Raw genomic sequence first — 26,182 nt, forward strand, 5'->3', positions numbered from 1 at the left:
ATGAACAGCTTCATGACAATTTTTCTATTTGAATATCAATGCAAGGAATTCAGTAAGACGAATGTTCTTTGTTACGTGTATAATTGTGTAACGAACGGACTTCCATATGACTATAATATGGAGATAAATAATTCTATATATATAAAAATTAATCCCTATTTCCCTTGGTCACGGCATCAAGCGTGAACGGCTGGACCGATTTCGCTAATTCTTATGAAAGAAAAAGATAAAAAAATTGCACAGAAAATATATTTAAGTAATCCAGGCTTTTGTTACAGCAAATATTTTTTTTAGTGCATGGCGCTTTTACAATTCAAACTTTTTTAAACCTTATGGCGTTTGACATAACATTGACAGAATGCGTGCTACAAATATCATCAAAGAGGAGTAAGAAAAAATAATATCGTTTACAGCAAACGCTTCGATCGGAGTTAATGTATTGATAAAATACATATAAAATAATTGCAGTCAGTAATTGTTTGTAGCATTAAACTTGAAATTCCAAGTTTTTCACATGGACATTGATATGCCGCGTGTTCACGTGTCGGATACTAGCAAAACTATTTACATACGCGCCAGAAAAACAAACAAAGAATGTTGTATATCATAAAGCATTACATTACATAAAGCATTACACTTTGTATATGAAACTTGCAAAACTATGTACTCAATTTTTTTGTTATTAATCAAACCAATTCTAAATGAATATTTATAGTTAAGACAGGACAACGTCTGTCGGGTTCACTACTTTTACTAATAAATAATAACCAAGCAGCTTTTACTAATAAATAAACTAAGGTTTTTTATTTCTTGAACTTGGCTTTTAAAAGACATTAAATTAAATTGACTATAGATCGTTTGTAGCTAACAAGTCACTGTGAAATTTGGCGAGGTTAAAAAATTCGGTCGTCTTAACATATAAGAATCATGTTTTTTGTATATTTCTATGTAAGCCGGTGCCTCCACTGTTCACTTGTAAAATTACACCATAAATGCACAATTATTTTTAGGTCTAGGCCTTAGATTTGTATCAGTTTCATGATCATATTTTGTAAATCGAATAGGCAAGTAGGTCATCAGCCTTCTGTGCCTGACGCATGCCGTCACTTTTTTGGGTCTAAAGCGAGCCGGTTTCCTCACGATAGATAGAAAATCCATTGATGCAGCCGAGGATCGAACCTGTCGTAGGTTCAGGGATGAGAGTCGCACGCTGAAGCCAATTGGCCAACACAAAACACACACAACATTGCTCCCTATATAAATATGGATATATATATTCACATAAAGAAGATGACCAATCTTGAGAGATTGTCAAGAAGATTGTCTCGAAGATTCATAGTATTATTTGCACCCATCTTTTGTCTGAAACAAATTTTGATACGGCTCACTGCCTTGATTGATACAGCAACGTTCTGATACTGAAATTTTATATATTCTTTGTTACGTATTTTATTAGCACCTGTCTAGACTTTATATAATTATTAACACGGTTTACGTCCTCCTACATTTCAAATAAAATTATCCATAAAATACGATTGTCGCAATTTAATGTTTTAAGTTATAAAACTGTTTCGATGATTGGCATAATTTACAGTCGACCAGTAAATATTATTAATTTGTATGTTTTTAATTTTTTTTTAATGTGTGTACTAGTATACACACGTAAGAAGTGAAACTTCTTTATGACATTATTTTTCGAAACTACTATATGCAATTTTACAGAAATTAAACTGAGGTTAACTTTAAATAACTTAGAAAAATAAATACCACAATCACACCACACAAGTATTAGAAAGAGAGACATAATTACTTTGAATTAAAATTCACTAAACGCCGATAAAGAAGTTTCACTACAAAAACTTAACCACTCGACCGATTACAAAAACTATTTCACCGTTACAATGCTATGTTATGAGTTTGAGTTACCATAAGTAAGATATTTCTTTCCAAAATATTAAAGAAATTGTCCATCTATCCGAAGGGACTGGTCGCTGTTGCTATTTCAATATTATGCCAATTCTCTTTTTTGGAATTAATATAAAACGACCATCTTTGCTCGAACGTAGACTGTTCGGTTTTATAATAAAAAAACATTTGTTACAATCCTGTATGGGTCTTGCATACGCTTACTCTTTGGTGATTTTCGTTTTCATAGACAAGAAGGTAATCAGCGTTCTCTTCTTTATTGCGTACATAGAAAGAAAGCACACAGCCTAGATGCGAAAACATAAATTTTAAGAGTTAGATGGTAAAGCGATTGATAACATTATATTATTCGTTTATTACAGAAACACATTCATTATACTTACAGACTATGCCAATACGATAACGTCGAGAAATATTAAATAAAATGTAATAAGGTACATATATAATATTGAACACATAATATACACAATATCGCTACTGTGAATTCACTCTCCGAACATATAAATATGTCGGAGACAGCATTCAGTAGGCCCAACGTCCTGGATAACGAGGATCTGTGCAACAGACTGGTTCAGGTCCTTGGTATCGCAAATAACCTAAGCCTTTGCCGAAGAAACCCAGTTCTTGGAGTACACTTGGGTGGCACACTACACCCCTCAAGACTTTCAGTACGTAGTAGGCCAATTTATTGTACCCCACCATCCCTATGAAAAATAATATGTTAATACAAAACTAGACGTAAATCTTATACGTTGTATTTCAAATAGTTAATTTAAATATTTCCATATAAATGTCATTCCAAACCTACGAATGTAATAAATAATATTACTCTTATAAAGTGTTTATTTCATAAACTATATCGTTTACATAGATTTCAAAAGTATATTTTAACTACATAAGGATAAGATGGCATTTCTAGAAGCACACCAAAATATCATGTCTAGACAAAGCAACATGTTTGTGTTAACATCGCAAATGTTTCTGTATTAATGTTACCAACTCTGTTCGTGTCGTCTGTCTTTTATCACAGTGATAAGTTTACTTATTCATAATATCCTCCTTCTCGAGTTGAGTTAAGATCCTCATTATTATATAGAATTCTACTGTGCGTGTGTATGTTACTGAACTCCTCTTAAAAGATTCTGATTTGAATGAATATTTTTTTGCATGCGTAGATTCACAAATCAGCCCGGCAGAATCCGCAGTCGAGCTCTAGGTTATTTATGCAACTAAACAGCTGGACTTCAAGTACCAGATAGCTTAACTGGTAGAGCTCTTGGCGCGGAACCAAACTATCTGGGTTATATTCCCAGTCTGAGCCGTCCGAATTATTTTTAAGCTCTCCGCTAGTACTTTTATATTTTTCAAACGGTTGGTTTTTTTATAAGCCTGTAATCTGATTTATTAATATATATAGGCCTTGCATATAGACTTCTTTAAGAGTTGATTTGAGTTCAAAAAAAAAGAAGATACACGACACTATTATTTACAAATAAAAAATAAATCAGTGGCACTACAACATTTTCAGGTCCGGGCCTCAGATTTCTGTATCTGTTTCATGATCATTTTTTTAATCGAATAGGCAAGTAGGTGATCAGCCTTCTGTGCCTGACACACGCCGTCGACTTTTTTGGTCTAAGGCAAGCCGGTTTCCTCACGATGCTTTCCTTCACCGTCGGAGCTAATGTTAAATGCGCACATAGAAAGAAAATCCATTGGTGCACAGCCGGGGATCGAACCTACGACCTCAGGGATAAGAGTCGTACGTTGAAGCCATTAGGACAACACTGCTCATTTACAAAAAAAGGAAAATAAATAAAATGTTTAGTGTAAACCACTAATTTCGATCTCTTCTTTATCAAGCGGGTAGCAAAATACGGGTTGTATTTTAATTTAAAGTAACACAGAACAGTATTAGTATACAATAGCATAAACAGTAAAAAATTATTGCAGAATCAGATTTTAATATATGTCAATACTGGAATCCGATAATTAATATGAGAATCAATCTTTATCAAGACAATTGTCATATATAGATTGTTTTCTATCATTAAGCTAAATCCTTTATATTTCTCATTCGATAATATGTTTTTATAGAAAGCATCACATTATTCTTACTAATTATATATCGGTCAATACTGTAATCATAACATAATAATTTTTAGATTCCATCATTGTCAAGTTACTTGTCATATTATATTGATTGTTTACTGTCATTAAGCCAAATTCTTCATATTTCTCGTTCAGCAGATATTGCTCGATAATATCTTTTTACAGAATGGACCACGTTTTTATTAGTAAAAGGTTCGAAATTTTTTTTGTGATACATATATGAGATAGATACAGGTAGGAAACCTACAAGCATATTTATGAGTTTATTGAAAATTAAACTCAACTTAAAAAATGTACGTGTAGGTGTGTGTAATTTCTTTCCTTTAATTGTTTTTGATAACACTTATGTCTTATTGTTTGATTTTGCTGTTGTGTGTTCTGTGACATATTCCTATTAGATAATTAGGATTTGCCTTAAAGTTGGTCTGGAAAACGCAATAATTATACAAAATTATGCTATATTTATCTTCACTTTAACACATTCGCATACAGATAATAACATTAATTATTTCTAGTTATTACGTATATTAGTTATAACAATTCCCGCCTGTTCAATTAGTTCCAATTAATAATTCAAATCAATAACACTCCCTTGAGGATTGTACCAAATAAGATGCAAGGGAGATTGAAACTTCTTAAATAACTTAATCTGTCTGTGGTATTAGTAAGTAATTTATATTTATACCAATGGCACTACAACCTTTTAGGTCTGGGCCTCATTTTGGCCTAATAGGCAAGTTGGTGATCAGCCTTCTGTGCCTGACACTGTTAAAATAGACTGTCTATGTGACTCCTTTAGTGCACAAGCACGTTGAAACCACTAGGCCAATACGGCTCTATTTTATGTGTGAGAAATATATTAATCAGAGACAACTGGTATCCCAATAAAATCTACAAATGTTTTTCCAAAACAGGTTTCCAGGAAATAAAGCAATAGGCGGCCATCCAACCACAAACCTTAATACTTTCGTCATTTGTATCATTCAGTCCAAATTGAACGGTATTTAAATTTACTAAAAAATAAATTTATAAGTTACCATTATATTGTAAAATATTATTTTATTATCCATCACTTACTGAATATATAAATATTAACATTAAGCTAAAATTACGTCACAATACAAAATATAATGTAAAGTTATAACAATAAAGCTATTGAAATTGTTTGAGCTTGAATTGATGTATATACGTATTATTCATTCATAAAAATTAAGTTTTTATATAAAACTGTTTTAAGTAATATATATATATAGGGTGCTAAATGTTACAAAAAAATACCTTGTGATTTATCAAAACAAAAATTAAAACACTTTGTAAACAAGCATAGGCTTGAAACCATGCTGTCCGTAGGACAATCGATCTACAAACAACCGGTTGCTAATATAGCTTTATATTTGCCTAAATAACATAATAAACTTTTACGTAGCTCCCACACTGTTTGACTGTATGTTAATTGTTTCGATTTTTATGAAGAATAATGCTAAATCTCTAGTTGCAATATTTGTAAATATGTCAACACTCTGTATCTACATAATAATTTAGTTATCTGCTTCATTGTTTTTTTATGACACCATGCAACTATTTTATTTTAGTATAGTAGTTTCTTTTTATTCTAAGTAGGTCTTCAGATATAATTATAATGTGAATAAATACAAAATATTGTAAAAATTATTTTGAAACAGTAAGTTTGGAGTAACCATATTCTTCTCCTATTTCGGAAGGGGCAACTAGAATTTTTTTTAACTTGTTATTTTAACTTTCAAAAGTGTTTTGAAAGTCCTAATTGAAATAAATGATTGACTTTGATATTATTCATTTGTTTCTTTAACGAGAGACGGTTGAGAAGAAAATAAGGGTTGTTATCTTTATTTTATTTATTTACAGCCCCAGGCATGGCCAAATTTCAACAAAAAAGGTGTTCTAGGTGTTTCTTTTATTCTCCATTAGGGTTGCCTGGAAGAAATCACTTGTTAGCGATAACGCCGCCTGTTTCCTATTAACTTATGTAACCTACTTACTTTTTGTTTTTGTTTGTATAATTATATATAGTATGGTAACAAAGTACAAATAAATAAATAAAAATATTATAAAACTATTAAATAATTAATCGACGTTTACAAAATTCACAGACAACCTTTTACTATCCATTTATCCTCGCTAAGTATAACCTTAAATCATAGTATAAAACACCACCAAACGCTTCACAAACAAGTCGGTTTACGGCGAAGAGATGAGGAAACTATTAAGCTGCGAGAGTAAGCGTAGAATGGGACCTTGTTGACGCTGGACAGTGCGAGACGAATGCACAGCAAAAAGGTTATGTTTCCGATGATAATTGTCCAGAACGTACATTTTCATAATCTTCCCCAGCAAGTATGCGCTTTCCTTTTATGCTTAAAATAGGCCTACAAAGTTGAACGTAAAAGGAATAATTTTTGACTTACAATCACACACACACACACATTTTAATTGTTTACGAATTGCTGTACTCAAATTTCAAAGTGATAGTCATTCCACTAACAAAATAATATTGAATTGAAATGCAAACGTCTTTTGTTACATCGACAAACATATTATCTCTTCACGATTCCTCGTATAATTAATATCTTGTTTACTTGTTAAAGAGATGCTTTTTGAAGCGAGATTGTTGAGTATTTACAGGGAAACTGTTTTGTATATACTTGATACTTGATATAATTAAACCATAATACATTAAAATATTTATTTGATTTGATTTATCAAATATAAAAAATACGTAATATGTAATACATTATATGGATGTGTCTGCTACTCGGACACTGTAGAGAACGTATCGTTTCCGTATAACTCGAGTGAAATATACCAAAATAGTAATCAAGCTATTGCATTGTTGCATATGCTGCATTTGGAAGTTGGGTTCAAATAACGAACCAAATATATCCACGCACATTCAAATATTAAAAAGTGGGTATTTTTATTCTCTCAATTACACAAAAAAGACTAAAGAACACTGCAATAAAAATAATAGTTTGCGCTTTATCTAATTATAAAATTCCGCCGGTTAAATTGGTTTAATCAACTCCAAAACTAACTAGGCTAACGTGTTTTCAAATGAAATAACAATTTGTGGCTATCCGAAATTCATATAACGTTTTGTTATGTATGATGAATTTTTAATATAAAATATTGTCATCTAGATTTTATAAGTATTTTATACTAAAAAAGGAGAAATGTTAGAAATTTAAGTGTCCTTATCTCATCTCTAAGATCGTGCGTTCAAAACACGGCTTTGCACCATTCTTGATACGTCAGGCACAAAAGGCATACCATCTACTTTCTAGATTAAGAACCTTAAAAACGGTAAAATAAACGAATGCAATTTGAAACCAAGATTATGTATTATTGTAAATAGTTTGTATTTTTTAATAAAAAAGATTTTATTTACTCAATAAGCTTTGTTGATTCAGGCTGTTGTTTGATCTATAACATATTAGTAGTTCAACTAATAAAAAAATTCGAATTACGAATTACAACATTCCGTTCTACAAAGAAAACCAAATGAAGAAAAATAACAATTTCAATATGAAAAAATCTATTAGGGTGCGAATGAAAGTTCAATTTCGGCGTTTGGTTACATAATAAATTAGAGTAATGTGCTTCCACTAAAATGCCCTTTTTAGGCGTTCCGAAAGCTGTTTGGCCAAATTTTTCTATAAATTAAAATATCTTAGATACATAAATTGACAGCACGATCCAGTATTATAATGTCAGTTTTATTTCGCACATATAAAGTATTTGAATGCCGAACTCAGAGTCCCACACACTTTCAGGCTTCTCTCTCTCTCTTGTATGCCATATCCTTACACCAAAATAAAATTCGAGACACTATCGTTCCGCAATATGGGACTAAGCGTATTTTCCGTCCTTTATTTATCGCCGGTAATAGCCTTCTATTCGGAAGAGATTGGTTTAAAGTGTTTTTATTGGGATCGTGTGTACCCAATTCAATTTCGACAAACACCTAAGGGTCTGCAATCTTAAAAAATATTTAGTAAAATTTCTATTTATTTATAAAATCAAGGTTAAATTAATTATCAATGCAATGAATTGTACTCCACGCTTATGTAATTACATACACATACATTATGAATTCATAAGCAAAGGACGTTTCTTTGTAATGATATTTGTGTAACCTACATATCATATTATATAGAAACAGCAATAACACACAGAGAAGGTTTGAAAATCTTTGAGCAATCCAATAGACTCAATACTAAAAACAAAGTATATATGTATATAGTACTTAAATAATTAATACGAATGATATTGCCGGTAAAACTTTTATTGCGCGTATTCATTTGATTTATGACTGTTGTTTGCGCAGTAACTTTTAAAATGTCGTCCAAATAAAAGCTTTCAAATTAAGCTGTGGTAACCAAGTTGGAAAAATACGTTTTGAGGCTTCCAATCATGAGGGCTCGTCACTTGTTAGACCAATTGTGACGCATAAAACTATTTCATAGGTTTAGAAATTACTTTGATATGAACAAGAATTTGCGCATATGTTGCATGGTATTGTATGTAGGACTAGTGAGAGAGATAAGCTGGGATATAGTACCTCGATATGAAAGAATAATCTTTTTGTGTATCTTTCCTCTAAAGCCGCATATTTTGGAGTAAAAATGTATGAAAGATATTTAGACTTATACAAATTTAAATTAAAGTAATAATTTTTTTAAGTTAAATTAAAAACAATGGTTCAAATGGAACAAAGAGAATCCTATGTTTTGTTCAAAAAGATATCCTTTTCATCCCAATAACAATATTCCTCGTTTTCTTCACGTTTGTTACGATAATTTTATCCATAAAGATATCAGAAGGTTTACCATGAGTTCCAAATATTCTTGGTGTCTGCGTTAAATATTTGTTTTTAGAATCATCACAGCCTGTACCATCCAAGATGTTATACTTACCATTCTAATTTAAATTTTTTATTTTGTACCCAAATAGTATTATTGAAGTGAAACTTCTTTCTCGGCGTTGGAAAAAAAATTACCGTCAAATTTTCCGTTACGCGCCATCTTCTTCTTGTCTCTACCGAGGTTGATTCGAAGAGATTCGAAGCCATTAATAACAAAAAATATATAATAATGAAAACAATGATAGTAAAAACTATGTTACAATTAATGAAATTCTGTAATCTTAGTAATGAGGTAAAATAAAATAATTGTATGATATGTATTCATGTCTCTGATAGTTAAAGCAGATCACTTTTCGAAAAAAAAGGTCATAAAGAATTTTCACTTCGTGCGTGTGTATACTAGTACACGCACACATCTTTTTTTTGCAAATGATTACAAGATAATGATTTCCGTTTTATTTCTAAAGTTTTAACATAGAATAGAAAAAATATTTCGGAAAATTTCGTGGTTTTAACAATAACAATGTGTTTGGAACTAGTTGACTTGATAACCTTCGGCGTGAGCTTGTTTATGCCATTTGAGGCAATTCTACTGTATAGTAATGATGTTTTTATTAATTTAAAATTATCACATATGTAAGGTTTTATTTTGAGTTATTTTCTTTATAACTATAAGAACCTTTAACGAGTGTTTAAAATTAATTATATATTGATTTTCTAGTTACATTTATTTTTTATTTATTTACAGCATTCAACAGATTTTCCTTTTTCGACAACGCATGGTAACTATACTGAGCGATTTACGGCTACGAGAATTATCCACTTGGTTACACCAAGAGAATGAAAACCTTATTACAAGTTAGGTAACGTAGAAAATTGAAGCAATTTTCTGTATAATACGCCCGTCATTGATTCAAATTTATGAGAAAGTGCCAGGAACGTTTCGAGGTATTCTGTTTCATGATTAGCCGTTACATGAAATACAGTTTTGCTTTGTTATTTCATTTTCGTTATAATACATAGGCCCGTAGGGAGCTACGAGATTCGTAGACTCGTAGCTGCAGCGTAAGCTGAAAGTTTTTATTTAAAATATTTGAGACTAATTTAAATAGTAATTTTAATATATTTAATTTTCATATAAACTCTTTTTATGATATAACAGTTAATTAAATACAACAATATAGTTATTTTAGTGTTGTATTTAGTTACTTTTGGAACTTTATTCTTATTTAGAGAAGAGTTGTTTGGCTTGATCCCTCCTGCCTCGTTTCAACACCGGACGAGCCGTAATAATTCAAAAATTTCATCCGCATCATCTTGATGGCTGGAAGTCTATTACGGTCCACTTCATAAGACATTTTCTTTTGCGAACTGTGGTATCGACTCCCGGTAGTAGACTTCCCTCAGATATACGACCTCCAATTGTTTCAAAAAAGCGTATAGTCCTCCCTCAAAGTCTGGCAACGCGTTCACTATGCATGGGCTGCTATGGCTACCCTTTCTGGGCGTTTCGTAGGGTAGATTCCCTCCATACTATATTTTTTTTTAAATGCTACGCGCTTTTGCACAACCGCTACCTCGATTTACGCACAGACACACTCAGTTTAACATATTTAAACCTGTATTAATCAATACATTATTATTATAACTGGAGGATTAGATTGATTTTCTGCAATCGCAATCAGCGGGAAACACTCTCTGTAGTGTTCGTGTAATTGTCAATTAAAGACAATATCATTTAAAGCGTATTTTGTTGAATTAATGTGTCAACATTGTACTATAAAATCTTGAGATATGTAGAAAGTAATTCAACATATATACATGTTTCTAACAGGTTTATAACTGAACAATAGTAATAGAGGGGCAGTTTAGGACAATTAAACGCTGGAATGGGTTTATAGCTTTAGTTTAGAGCTTACAACTTGAAGCAACTTGTACTACGATGCTATCTCGGGTATTCCAGAGCCCAATAGAGAATTTAATTAAGGATTCATTGATATTATTGTTTTCTTAGTAAATATTAGGTTCGAATCTTGGCTAATCTAATCAAATCAAAATCATTTATTCACTTAGGTAACACATTGTACACTTATGAATGTTAAAAAGAAATATACATTAAATGCTTCTAATTTTACATTTACTGCTAGCTCTCAAATCAAGGGCGTAGAACGGAAGAGAAGAACTGGCAATAAACTCTCTGTTTGTATGGATCTGCAAACATTACACCATGTCCCGCATGACATCTTAAGTTATTAATAATAATTTAATAAATTAAAAACAAAGAATTGTCCTCTATCAGCAGGAGGCATGGTGAAATAGGAGCACGCACTTACATTCCCGTGGGAACAACACGCAATATAATTTAAGTATGCACCAATGTCAGTTTAGCACACAGGTGTAGTAGTGTGGTGGTAATGCTAATGGGAAAATATCGTGAAATATATATCCCAAAAATCGATGGCGTACACCGATCCATTTTTTTATAACCATGAAAGAGGTGAGCCTCCTGCCCGTTTGCCCCCTGTTCTATAAAAAAAGAGGTGCCATTTGCTCATTCCGTAATTCAAAAGCTACGTTAATATCAAAGTCCCTACTAACAGTAGGATCGTTGCTACTCGGAAAACCAGGTAAACCCCTTAAACACTCGACGGGTGCGTTCCGCCCAATCACTTAAAGAGTCTTGCTGCGCTTTCTCCTTGCGTCACGAATCTGGTAGGAGATGGGCGTTCCTTCTCCTAGGTCAGCTTCTCTTCCTGCTCGAATTGGGTTGCTTACAAATATACTTGCATATATACTTGTTAAGAGAACACAACAGGCGTATAGCAAGGGTTTTTATAAGCATAATAAACGATATTTATTCGTCATGGTTCAGAGTTGTATACATTAAGATATTAAAAATACAATCTTAAGTTTGTATAATGAAATTCTATTTACCGAGTAATTAAATTTAAATAAATTGAATATAACTAAATTAGTCTTGAACATCTTAGGTAATTTGCTTGCCATTTGATAATTATGAAATATTTGATGTCAATTTAAATTATACAGTGCTTGCGACATTTATTAGGGATATTATTTAGTAATACAGACAGATATTTTACTTATACTTATAAAACATAATTCTAGTCTTTACTCCTATAGGTCGAAGTATTGTCACCATTTATAAAAATAATTTAAAGACTTTGTGATGCAATGAAGTGTGTGTGTCGTGCGTTCGATTCACTGCTGTGCAAAAATAGATAGGAAACTACACCTGACAGGATACGACATATCATGTGTCATGTGCCTTCCGACACTATCTTGACTATACATAGATGTCATGCTTAATGAATGCGTTGAAATGACTATGACAGCCGATTTTCTATAAGCTAGGTACTATCCGTTCTTGCGAAATTAGTTGCCAAAAATATTTACGCAATTATTTCAACTTTATCCTCATAGTAACAATGAAATTGTCAAAGGTATTTCACGCGAAATTATAAATATATTGAAATAATATTTATTGTTCTAAATTGAGGCGTTGTGATTTGAATTCAAAGGACGATTTTCTAAAAGAGTTCATATTTTTTTCTCATGGCTTCTTAGTTTAAAAAATGAAGGTTAGACGATGCTGTAATAAGATTTTGCGACCGAATTAACATGGAATTCTACACAAAACAGTTTGTTTACTCAACAAATCAAAAAGTTTATTTTGTCAAGGAATAACATGTTTTTATATAGGACTCCCTGTTCTGTAAACGCGTAAGAGGCTCATCTGATATCATTATTGCCCATGGACATTCAATGTCACGGCTCGCGAGTGCGTCACCGGTTGTCTTTTAAAAGTATTTGTGATTTCAAGTCTATTGTGTCTATGTTATCTTTTTCCGAAATATTGATGTAGTTGATTGAAATAATCATAAATTAACATTATTCTTGCAGAAATAGTAAAACCAATATTAAACAAATGCTTTTTCAATCCCATAAAATTGAACGAAAAATATGTGATAAAAATCTAAGATAAGTAGTTATTTATTTAGATTTCTTTATGATTATTTAAAAATTATAAAACATTGAATAAATGATTATAATAGCGTTGGAATAATATTATTTGTACTCTGTTTTTATATTTGTTTTGTTATAAATGAATGTATAAAGTATAAACTAAAATTGTTATTTTTATTACAGAAAGTTGGAAGCCCGAAGGCATAGAAACGCAATCTGGTGGAGTGCTGGGCAGTTCCTTGGATTACGCTGCAGCTTTGATGCTGGCTGCTATGGCGGCCGTGCTACTTGCCGCTGTGGGTTACCAGTGTGCTGCTACATGGAGGTGGTTAATGGGCAGGTAAAAAACAAAAGTATATTTCAAGATTATCCAAGAAACGCAGTTTTCATTCACGAGGTTGTCCGTATAAAGACCAAGTTTCCTAACGATTTTTTCTATTATTAACTACAGGGCAAGGAAAATATATTGAGGTTTTGTTAGAGTCAAAATCTATCAGGCACTACCTAAAAATATATGCTAATTATTATTACTAAGTAGTAAGTCTATAGTTTAAAAATATAGATTTTTATCGTATTTAACCATCTACTTTTTCAAATACTCAGTTACCTTAACTTATACTGAACAAAAGTGCCAATTGTTATTAAAGAACTAAAGCCTTTGAAAACTCTTAATAAATATCGTTTCCATAGGGTACTTATAAAGGTGTCCAAGCGAATAATAACGTTGTTCCAGATAACAATCTCTAGGAAATTGCATTTCGCTATCCTAGGTTAGCTTGGTTAGATAGGCTTTAGCGGGAAGTGTTGCATATATTTCCTAGGGCTGGCGTGCTAGACCTTTTGTATCTTCATATATTCTCTTGTAGAATTAATCCCGCCGTGATTTATATTTAAATGTATAAATATTATCAAATGATTTAAGTTCATTCATTTATATAATCATAAATCATAAAATAGATTTTTATGTACATAACATATACAATAAACTACTTTTTATATAAATATTATATATCAAAATTGATATAAGGTAATTCAAAAGAAGTTTGTTTGGCTTTTAATAGTATCTATAAATATATGAAGCGTAAGTCTACTTTAGATATTAATTTCTTTGTTTACCGGATCCCAAGGCATTTATTTAGAATTATTATTTTACATAATCCTATACTGCATCCAAGATATTAAAGACTAAAAGAACTTGTATTACGGTATTTATTATAACCTAGAATAACTCTTTAAAGTTGTTACAGGAGCCGACGTAATTCCCAGGACAGCAATTGTGATTCCCTCTCCCGACAGGCGGCGATACGAATAAGTCACTCTCTCCCCGACCTACAAACTGAGCCCTTGAAAGAGGAGTATGTTCAGGAACACAAGGATACAGCTAAAAAAGTAAGTATCTAACAAATTATTATTATTATTATTATTGCTAAAAATACAAACATTTTCTATACAGATTCGTTACTTAGAAAGATAACGTTATATTAAAAAATAAATAAAGTGACACTACAACCTATTTAGGTCAAGGCCTTAGATTTCTGTATGTATTTCATAATCATTTGTCAATAAAATAGACGAGTACTTTATCGGCCTATGCCTCACACACGCCGTCGACTTCATGTCTAAGAAAAGCCGGTTTTTTTGCGATCACGAAGTTTATTAGTGCATAGCCAGAGAGATCGAACCCACGACGTCAGGGATGAGAGTCGCTGAAGCCACCACCCCAAAACTGCTGACTTCAAAAAAAGGAAATTTGTTATCAACATAGCAGGTGCGTGCGTAAACAATTTTTTACTGTATTAGGTTTCTTTAATATTTCTTGTTACATGAAATTATTTATGGAAAGCTTATAATAAATTCTAAACACATCGCGAACATTCAGCCAGTAACTTAACCTCGTCTTAAGGATATGAACTAAGGTTTTCCACATGAGGTCATCGACTCAGACGTTGAACTTTAAGACCTTTTATATTGCTTCATAGCAAAGAGTCACTTTGAATACTAATACAATGCATCGATGTTTGAAAAATCTGCAAATTAATGATAAAGAAAAAGAACGAAAAACTAATTTTACTACAATACTTTTAGTTAGCCTTTATCTGTACATATAAAAGGCAATGTTAGTGCATCATCATCAATCTCCGACTGACCTCTAATTGTTTTTTCTCTCTAAATTCGCTTTTGCTTGTACAGTGAATATGTACATCAAGCGGGAACCGCTATCTTAGCCAGAAAATAAGTAAACACTTAACAAATATACTCATTGAAACAGACATGAAATTAAGTTTAATCTTGCCCTTATTAATCATAATTTAGGCAAACCAAGAACCAGCAATTGGTGTTTTAATGATTAAAAATAATTATATGTAAGTTGCAGTTATTTTATTATATTCAAAAGATACAATTAATGGCGCTACCACCTTTTTAGATCTGGCCTCAGATTCCTGTATCTGTTTTATGATCATTTGTTAATCTATCAGGCAAGTAGTCAAGCCGGTTTCCTCTCCATGTTTTCCTTCACCGTTCGAGCCAATGTTAATTATGCACATAGAAAGGAAGTCCATTGGTGCACAGCCGGGGATCGAACCTACGCCCTCAGGGATGAGAGTCGCACTCTGAAGCCACTAGGCCACAAATTATATAATAATTATATACAAAATAAATATAATACATGTATATTGCAATGATATAGTGTTGGGGGCGATTGCTGACCAGGAATGCCTGGACTGCGAATGTCAAACTGGCTTTGCATGGGGGACAGAAATAAGAACTTTCTTTTAAAGTACCTGAATTTTTATATCTTACTTACTTAGTGTTCTTAAAAGTGATGGTACAAATACATCATCTTCATTTGATATATTTCTAAAGCAAGAAGATTATAGCTAGCAACTCGTTTCTATATATCAAGATAAATTTTCTTTTCCATTTGCACGCTATTATTTTTTAATATCCGCCCGACCTTTGCAATTTTTCATATTTTCTCTTTCCCTATTATAAATGCAGCGATTTATCACGTGGAAGTTTCTGTAATGCTATTAACTTCGTTGTCATTTCAAGTTCAGTCATGAAATATAAGAATATTTCACTGTGACAAGTGAATTTTATGTATACATTTTGAATTACCATTTTAATTATTGTAATTGATAGACATATTAAAGTAAAATAATTGCTTCTATTCTGTGCGTTAAGTAAAGTACGTAACACACAAAAAAAGTATAATGAATCTTGTAAATATGTACTGCTAATTATGATTAACTAAGAGTTAGATATCTATTTAAAGAAAACACTTTTTCCAGGGATTGAAGCTATGTATTCTTATAAACTTATAATTATTTTACATAATTTAAAAAAATACGACGTTTCGAGTCCTTTACAGAGTGCGTGGTCACGGTGACTGAAGACAAAAGGTGTTGAATGTCAAAAAGTATCACAGCTTTAGAGAAAGTTATATTATCTGTATTATTTCCCCGGCGTTGATATCGACTAAAAGATGACGGATATTTTCGCGGATAGTTTGTCGTGAGATTTTAATTTGGATAGTATTGTATTATGTAAAATAATTATAAGTTTATAATTATACATAGCTTCAATCTGTTGTAAAAGTGTTTTCTTGAAATGTGTATAAGTTATGTTAATAAAAGACAATACTATAGATATCTATTTGTTTTTGTCTGCAAGACCGAAGATGCCTCCTCCTAAATATTGCTCTAATCCAGTGATATTTATAATGATTAGTTGGTCATATTTAATATTGAGTGAATATTGCCTTGATCCTATCATCATTTGATGTTTGATAAGAACAACTCCTTTCTTTTTCTACAATATACTGTGAGTTTTCCTTTATGTATGAGTGTCTTTTTAACACTCCCCTCTTAAGAACATGTATCGAGATCGAGAGTTATAAAAGTTACGATTATTAGTTGGGGCTTGTTTTTTTTTTGTCTAAAAAGTATATTCTTTTTTCTTGTGTTTCTTTCAATTTTCATTGTTGCTATTTTCACCAAAGCTAATCAGCTAATATTTTGTTAATATTAGTATCATATGGCATACCTTGTGAACCATGACGGTTTCTTGGATCGACATTTTCCGGTATCAAGTGGTTAATTATTAAACAACCTATTTAACCATCGCTATATCACTTGTGACACTTAGATCTGGACCCGATCGCTCTAGCTATTTCTAAAAGCAGATGGCCCGGTTTGTGAAGAATACTTGCTGTGTCAAGTATCTTCACAAACTAACAATCGTCGCCGCAGCCGCCGCTTTGCATGTTGGGAAGCGGATAAGGCTTTGCTGTTACTGCATCCCGCCTACTGCAATTGGTGTTGCCTTGGCATTTTAGTGGTTATGCACAACTGCGAGTCCCACAAAACCCTCCCGCAGTAAGCAGTTGCCCCGTGATATGCGCAATTCATATCCACAAGTAAAAACTTTACTACATCGTACGACATTCATTGATAGCGGTTAGCGATTAAATTTTAATAAAAAACTAAGATAGTGGTGCAATAACGTTGCTTATCATCGTAGGCTTTTGTAGCTTGAAATTAATAATATAAGGATTGATACGAGGAGGGTATTACACTGTAAAAACATTGAAATGAGTGAACACACAATATTGACTAAAATATCATCATTTTGGTAGAATATCCCTAAACACATTTGCGAAGATAAATTTCACACAGCCGCACATAATTCGATAACAAGTTTAATATATCAATGAGCGTGTCTGGACATAGGTTATAGAGCTTTCGAACTCAATATTCTTAAGATATTCCAGATAAAAGTTCCAATCATATTACCCAAATGTTATTAAAATAACGAACTACTACTATATATGTTTAATACAAATGTCAAGAGTTAAGTATTGTTACGAGCTAGGGGATCGGATAGAAAATGCCGTAGATTTCTTCAAAGGTTTATTTCTTGAAAAATCAATGAGGAATTTATGGGCACAAATTAATCGCAGAGATGCACTTATAACACACAAAAACAATCACTTATTACTCACTTATGCACACTTCACATAGTACTTTATCACTTGTATTCACTTTATCGCTTCGGTGTTTCTCTCTTGTTATCGCATTCAAAACTAAAGTTACTGGTCGCGTTTCGGCTCGCTTATATATCCCTCGGAATAATCTTGTACAATATTCGAGAACTCTCTAGGCGGGCTTGCTACTGAGTAGCGATTGCACAATTCTAGAACGTCCGCACTCTTTGTCTCTTTCGCACGTTGCTCCGTCCTTGTCGTACGGCGTTCTAGAGTGCTCAGTCTAGTTTCGAGAAAGTTCTGATCTTCTCTCTCTCTCTCGTATCATTTCGTCCTTGTGTCACACCTAGAAAGTTTGGTCTAGAATGTTCCTTCATCAAAGGGGTATACCTAGGCCATAAGACGCCTGAAAACGGGTCTCCTGAAAACTGCACCACTCGACTACACATGTTCTGAAACCGACTGAAAAAGGTTTCAGCTTCCTGAAAACTAGGGTAACATTATGGAAATTACAATTTTCGAGTATGTGATTGACCCTCTCCCGAAACGGCTAGAAATCATATTACAGCCTGCTGAAAAGTTCCCTAAGTAGTGGAAAAATCTAGAAACATTGCAGTCGACCCGTCTTCGTAACAGTATTATGAATAATAACAAAAAGTCAACCTCCAGAAGATAAACCTGTCCTTTTATATAAATTGTATTCCTTTATACAATAAACTCCCAAATGAAATAAGAAAATAAAAGACTAAAAAATCTAAACTCTCGCTAAATGTAAATTAATGTTTAACGTCTTTTTTGAAATTTGAAGTTTATTTAAATAATTCTTGGGATTGATTTGTTCCATTTTAAATATTTATGGTTACTCTAGGTTACAAAAAAATTGTATGACTCAAATAATGGTGATTAAAAAGAGTGGCGGAGAGTTTTTTGCCTGTTCTTCTTGTCCGCTCTACGCCCTTGACTTGCGAACTGGTAGTAAATGTAACTGTAAAGTCAAATTAACATCTTTTCTGTTGAAGTCTATAAGTGTACTTAGTGACCTATAGGAATAAAGCTATTTTGAGTTTGAGTTTGTTTTTGTGGTTAAACAGATTTCACCTGTTTTTAAGGGCAAAGATACTTTATTTCTCAAAGAATTACATTCAGTTTGGGAGAATATTTAGGGTTGGTTAAATATGTACATCGTTATAAAATTATTTTAAAATAACCTATATAAAATATAAAAAAAAATACGCTAACAATATGTACAATATTTTTTACACAGTTGCAGGTAGGTTGCATCGATATTTCAACACTGTTGTGACAGATATTAATTAATGCTAGAAGTGACTATTTGATATTTTTTATAAATATATATTTATCATATTATTTTAGTTAGAACTGGCACGCTATTTTATATAATATATATATTTTGTTATATATACGGTATGTTGTTAATTATATGTTCTTTTAAAAAATGTAAAATTTGTAGAAAGGTTTTATTTCTTAAACTGTATGGAAATAAATATTTGTGCGCCTTGATGCATTATATTAAGTTTCGAGTACTTTATAACATTCAGTCCATGTCATTATGTTTTCCACCTCCGACGAAGTCAAGGCTTCCTCCAAATTCTTCCCCTTGGCTCTTTTCTCGCCACAAATTTCTAATCCTGCCCCGCCCTCCTTTTATTACCAGGTTTCTGGTGGGCCATCTCTCTTTTTTTGAGTAAGTTTATGCTTAGATTTGATATAATTTTAAGGAAATTGAAGAATTCTCAAATTCTGTATTTTTTTAATATAGATAAATAAACGAATAGATATGTAAATTGCTTAATTAAATAGTTTCAATAACTAATTTTACATAGAGATATTCAATTTATTACGGTTGACAACCTTTTAAGGTCAAAATACCAATAAAGACGTCTCCCTGGGACTGGTAAACAAAACACTACCAACAAAAGTTTTTTATTTAGCAATTAAAACTACAGAAGAATCCACAGAAATTCATTTCGAGTGATTAAATTATCTTAGACAGTCTGTCTTTATATTGTTATTCTAATAATAGTGACGTAAAATTATTGCGCCATTGCCTCAGCGTAGTAGATAAATTCTACACAATTGAACAGATATTATTGATTTTTCTGAACAATTAAATTTAAAAAAAAAAACATGTCTAACTGAATAAGATAAAAGTTTACAAAATATATAATATATTTGTTCTGTGGTCTATCACAAACACTTTTATAATAATGTCTATTACTAATTCATTATTTTTTAATTATTACTATTACTATATAGGTTAAGAATATTCTAAATACAGTTGTGTTTTTTATACAATTATGAATAATACGCATTACAGAATACCTTTTACCGTAAATCAAGATGAAGTCTATGGAAACGTAATCTTTAAAAATACATTATTCATTCCGTAATACAGGCAAACAAAGGCTTCACGGGTAGATACGTTGTATTGAAATAAAAAAACATTGAAATTTCCTTTCTCATTAGGAATATATGTATATTTGAATATTTAAGGATTTAAGTTCAGTGTTAGTCTAGTGGTGATACGATTATGTAGGTCCAAACATGGACATATGGACAAGAAGTACAGAAATAATGATCAAAACATAAGTTTTTAATGCCACTGCATAAAACTTAAGTGTCAATAGGCTGGCCAGACAGTTCGCATGAACAATGGCAAATGAACAAAGTGAAAAGGGCCACCAAGTAAACAGAAAGAGGTCACTCTTTTGCACGGTGGGCTGAGCTTAATAGTTGGTGGAGAAGATTGGAAGAATTGAAAAAATGCTTAAGATAGAGAGAGACTCTACAGGAGGTCTTTGGAAAAAATAGATATCTAATTTTAGTATAACATTTTAAGAGTGTGTTTCTTTTGGATTTGTTATAATAATAAATGAGGCTTAATTATTACAATTATCATATAATATAAAAAACGTCATAACCTTTATCTTCCAAAATTGTTTTATACGTAACACTGAAAATGTTAAACTGGCCAGTTAGAAACATTGCTAATGATTTTTTTTTAATTTCAATTTTAGAACTCTTTAGTAACCTACTGTAGTATATTACATTCATTTGTTTTTGGGAATTGGCGGCAAATCTAAAACTCTCGTTACACGTGAAAATGAACCTAATGCGAGATAATTTTCGGTCTATGATTTATTATAACTTTCGTTGTGGGCTTACTCAACAACAAAGCTATGACAGGCTTTGATTAGCATTTCTTAATGAAGCCCCATCTCGTGCCACTATTTACAAATGGTTTAACGACTTTAAGCGTGGACGTAGCAATCTCAATAACATAACATCATGCGACGCATAGAGATAGATACATATAAGATAAGAGAGTGAGAGAGCAAGCCTAGGTATTGGTATGAGTCAAGTTCAAAAAATATTACACGAACATTAAGGCATCAGGAAGCTTTATATCAGATGGAAATCCCCATACTTTAACCGACGACCAGAAACACTTTCGCATGGACTGGTGTCGCCAAATTTTAGATAAGTTCAAAGGCGGTAACTCAAATGCTGTTGACATTGTCACAGGTGATGAAAGTTGAATGTATTGCTACTAACCCGAAACCAAAAGACAATCAGCTCGATGGGTGTTTCCTTTCAAGGATCGGCCAACTAAAGTAAAGAAAGTAAGTAGTCAAGGAAAAAAGATGATTGACTCGTTCTTTGGTAGGAAAGGTTATTTTGCGACAGTTGTGCTAGAAGATGGAAGTAACTGCAGACTGGTATGTCAATGGCCGTTTGCCTGTTGTCTTGGAAATAATTCGACAGCAGCGCCCTCGAAGCAGGCTTCTTCTCCTCCTCCTTCACCTCGACAATGCTTCAGCGCACTCCGCAAAACGGATTGTTGAATATTTGACTACGGCAGGTGTCGAGACGATGAGTCATCCGCCATACAGTCCTGACCTGGCGGACTTGAACGACTTTTCTTTATTCTCAAGAACTTAAGATAAAATACGAACATGCCATAGAAGATATCCCTAAGGGTGAATGGGCCCCCTGTTTTTTTCAGTGGTTCCATGCGAATGCGACGATGTCTAGAAAGGAACGAAGATTACTACGAAAAACAATAAAAGTATTGGCAACTTTTTACATTTTTTTTAAAATTGCTAGTGGGTCTACCTCCCCGGCCACTTACGCTCCGGGGCCGAGGAAGCTAAGCTATAATAATTTAGCATGACGTTTGCGTTTATTGTTGTAAAAAAAATATATACGTGTGATCTCGGTTTGGCAGTTGAGGTTTGGTTTTGCTAATGGATACAATAAATTCCCCCTCAACCGCCTATTAGAGTCCGCGTCTTAAAAACTAGTAATTATACAATATGATAGTAAAAGTAGTGTTGTTTATAAAAGTAATAGGTACAATTTAAATTAGAAAATAGAACAATTTTATAAATAAAAATGGTTACGCTGTCATCTTATCGGTTAAATACAATTTTACATAAAACAAAATGAGCGTGATTATGCCACTGCGAAAGTGCAATAAGGTTGAATTTGTAAAAATGAATGAATGAATTATTCTTGTAGGATGCTGGCGTATAGTATCGAACGCGGGTAGGTTGTTGAGGGTCGGTTCTGCTATTAGATACAATAACCTTCCCTCAGCCGCCCAATTTAGGTCCGATATTTTAGCCCCAGCATCCAATATTGACACCAAAAAGAAAATAATATATAACTGCCACATTACGCAGTTTCTCATTTTCTAAACATTTTCAGTTTTACCTAGGTACCCAAAATGGACGATTTGAGTTAATTACTTGGCTTGGTGAGTTAATAACAAAAAGAAAATTGAGACTTTTTACATTTAATTCTTACAGTACAAGGACCCATGAAATATTGGTACTTTTGAGACAAGCGTTGGCCTAGTGGCTTCAGCTTGCGACTCTGAGGTGGTAGGCTCGATTCCCGGCTGTGCACCAATGGACTTTCTATATGCGCATTTAACATTCGCCCGAACCGTAACCGTAGGAAAACATCGTTAGGAAACCGACGGTCCACACCCAAAAAGTAGATGGCGCGTGTCAGACATATGAGGCCGATCACCTACTTGCCTATTAGATTGACAAAGGGTCATTAAAATACATAAATATGACGCCCAGACCTAAAAAATACCGTTGTAACGCAATTTTTTTTGTGATTTATTTTATTTTGTCGTAGGTTCTAAGACAGACGACTCTGCCAATAGTCCCCGACCGCCATCAGACATTTCAAAGACAGCTATCCCACCGATTGGATCTACCTTCGATACAGTTCAGCATATGCAGTTTGGAGCGAGCTGACTCTTCTATTGGACTTATAAAAGTAAGTAAAATGTCAATAAATTGCATAGAATCGAATGCATCGAAATCATTTACGTAATCAACAATGTAATGTAACTATGGTTTTGTTATTAATTTTCTCTGTTCTATAAATAATTGTTCTTAGTATATGAGTTTAAATCTGTTCGATGTATTGGTGGACAGAAAAACTGTCTCCAGTTGGTTTCCACCACACTATTATAAACTGATTCCTTTTCTGATTATGAATATAATAAATCAATAAACAATAACTATATTATAGTTTAGGCTGGCAGTGTCTAACATCAGGTGAGCCTTCTGCCCGTTTGCCTTCTGTAACAAAAACTCCACGTTTTGAGTACTTTTTGAATTACTTAAAAAACGAAAAAGAAGGTTCTCAATTCAACGTGGAACTTTAATGAATATTCAAGCGTAGCTCCTCTGTCCGTGGACCGATCTTGATGAGGTGTCAAATGGACCGGATTTGCAGCGAATGAGAGACTAAATTCGTAGCATATAAAAAAAATCATGTAGGATTTCATAGCCCATTTAATAATGTCAATCAATACAAATAGAAACATGTATATATAAATGCAAAGTCTTTTATAATTTTTATTTAAAATATACAATGAATTGCAATTAGTTCGTTTAAAAATATGTATGATATGAATGTATTGTTACAATAAAAATAATAAAATTCGGGCTAGACTTTAGGTTAATGGTTGGTGGAGTCATTTTGCGCACTTAGACTCATAATTGTAAGTCCTGGCTAATTTAGCCAGCCTAGCTCCTTCCAGAAGCACAGAAGTCAAAATGTGGCCAAGTACTGCCTGACCTCAATAGATGTGTACCTACCGTATTTATGTAGGACTAGACTTTGCGATGACTTTCACATAGAACTATCAGTACAAAATTTTAACCGAGATCATAAATGCAAATTGACGACATTTATTCAAATTGTATAGTATAAAGTGTTTTAAGAGTATGGTAACTAATTTTACACCTAATTTCAATCAAAGAAAAAATGTTGGTCTTTTGATTAGAACTCCATAAACGGATTAAAGCTTGAAGTAGCTTAAAGGTATCACGTATAGTTTGTATGAAACAAACTAGGTCACTTTACACAACCGCGGAAGTGAGCTTTGTAGTTGAAAAAGCTCCCTTGTTAAAGTGCTAAATGAAGTGAATTTTTCAAGTCACTTGGTACGACTTTGTACGTTTAAACCCACTGGAGCGACACAGCACGTACTTTTTATAGATTTGTTGAAAACGCAGAGACTTATGGAGATCTATGACTTTCGAGACTAAGTTGTACTGTTAGTTAGGTTATATGTTTCAAAATATTAGGGTCCTTACAAATGAAATGATGAAATGGAGCGTTTGGTGTACTAGTGCCAGGGTCTTTCACTATAACTTTCTTAAGTCTGCCCAGACGATTACGGCAGACGTTTTTTGTCAGCAACTGCAGACTGATCAGTCGCCCTACCCAAAAGTATTTTACTAGTTATTTCATCAAACTAATAAAACAGCCACAAGATGGCGCTAAACAGAGTGCACTCATTCCTTGAGTTGGTAAATTAACTAAATCGCCTCGGCAACCTGTTGCGGCGACTAACATTTTAAAGTAAGAAATTTTCACATTTATAAAAATATTTTTTTTATAGTAACGGGTTATAATAAATGTTTTATAGTAGCTTTTATAGCTACAGGTAGCTGTCGCAGTAGTGATGCCCAATGGTTTTGGCTTCAGATTTCTGAAACTGTTTCCTTGGTAAGTTCTTCTTATAGTGTTAATAACGCTGACCGTATGAACAAGTGCTTGCATAGAGGGTTCTGCCAACGGGTGCCAAGCTCGCACTCAGACAACAGAGATGTCAATAGCATTGCTCTGCGATGGTATTAAGAAAATACATACTAAAATTACATAATTAATTTTCACGGCTCCACCGATTCTTATGATTTTTTTAATGCATATTCAGCAAGTCTGAATATATATTCTATATTTAAAACCCCTAAGTGATAAGGGGTGTCCACCCCAACCCCTATTTTTCATCATAGTACATAGGCTATTTTTATTAAACTAATTTTTTTTCCTGGAAATAATATACATAGCAAAACGACGTTTGCCGGGTCAGCTAGTATATTATAAAATAATCTATAATTGTTTAAACAATTTATTAATTTTCAAAAAATTCACAGTGCAATTTTTAATTTTCATCTATGTATAATAATGAATGAGTCTTAGATAATCTAAATAAATGCGTTAACATTCGAAATTTGTATTTATTTACATTTGAAAGCCTACTCAGCTGAGTGGGCATTGCCGACTATATGATAGAAATAAAATCCTTTAATCTTCTTTGTTCAAAGAAAGTGTTAATTAAAGGCTCTATTTGTGGTATAGCCATTGCGTAGGCTTCTAATAAATTTGAAAGTTCTGATCAAAGAATGTTTTGAATTTTTTTTATTTATAACTAGCTGACACGACAATCGTCGTTTTGCCATGTATATTATTTACAGGAATCATTTTTAGTTCAATAAAAATAACCTTGTACTATAATAATAAATAGGGGTTTATCGTGGTATTTAGGGGTTGTATTATTTTTGTATGTTGTATCATAAAAATCATTATATAATCAAAAAATAAATTGTCTAAAAAATTAAATTAAAAAAAATTGGGGTGGACACCCCTTATCACTTAGGAGTTAGAAATACAGAATATATATTCAGACTGCTGAATTTGTTTGTGTATGTTTCGGAGAAGTATGGAAACGAACATAGTGACACGAGAATATGTCTACATACATTTCTCTAGAAAATAATAAATTTGTCAGTCTCACTGTTAAGTTAGGGGGCGTAAATGTAGAGCCCGAATATAAATGGATTGAATATGTTTTTCATGTTTAGTTGCCATAGTCACTCTATATTAAAAATAATATTACTTATCATTCGTAGTATATAAAAATTGTATATAAGTATCTA

General features: G+C 32.5%; 1 protein-coding gene across 2 annotated transcripts in view; it reads left to right on the top strand.

The window, feature by feature from the left end:
• The window catches only part of LOC123714227 (synaptotagmin-10-like), an 81,155-nt gene that overhangs the window by 27,386 nt on the left and 27,587 nt on the right, over positions 1–26,182 (top strand). The window contains exons 2-4 of one of the 2 annotated variants that reach the window (XM_045668424.1): positions 13,106–13,262; positions 14,161–14,311; positions 23,082–23,225. In XM_045668424.1, the coding sequence (XP_045524380.1) occupies positions 13,106–13,262; positions 14,161–14,311; positions 23,082–23,225 (452 nt within the window). The remainder of the gene's footprint in view (positions 1–13,105; positions 13,263–14,160; positions 14,312–23,081; positions 23,226–26,182) is intronic. The other variant, XM_045668431.1, reaches the window with a different exon arrangement.

Source organism: Pieris brassicae, chromosome 1 (genome assembly GCF_905147105.1).
Source record: "Pieris brassicae chromosome 1, ilPieBrab1.1, whole genome shotgun sequence".
NCBI lineage: Eukaryota > Metazoa > Arthropoda > Insecta > Lepidoptera > Pieridae > Pieris > Pieris brassicae.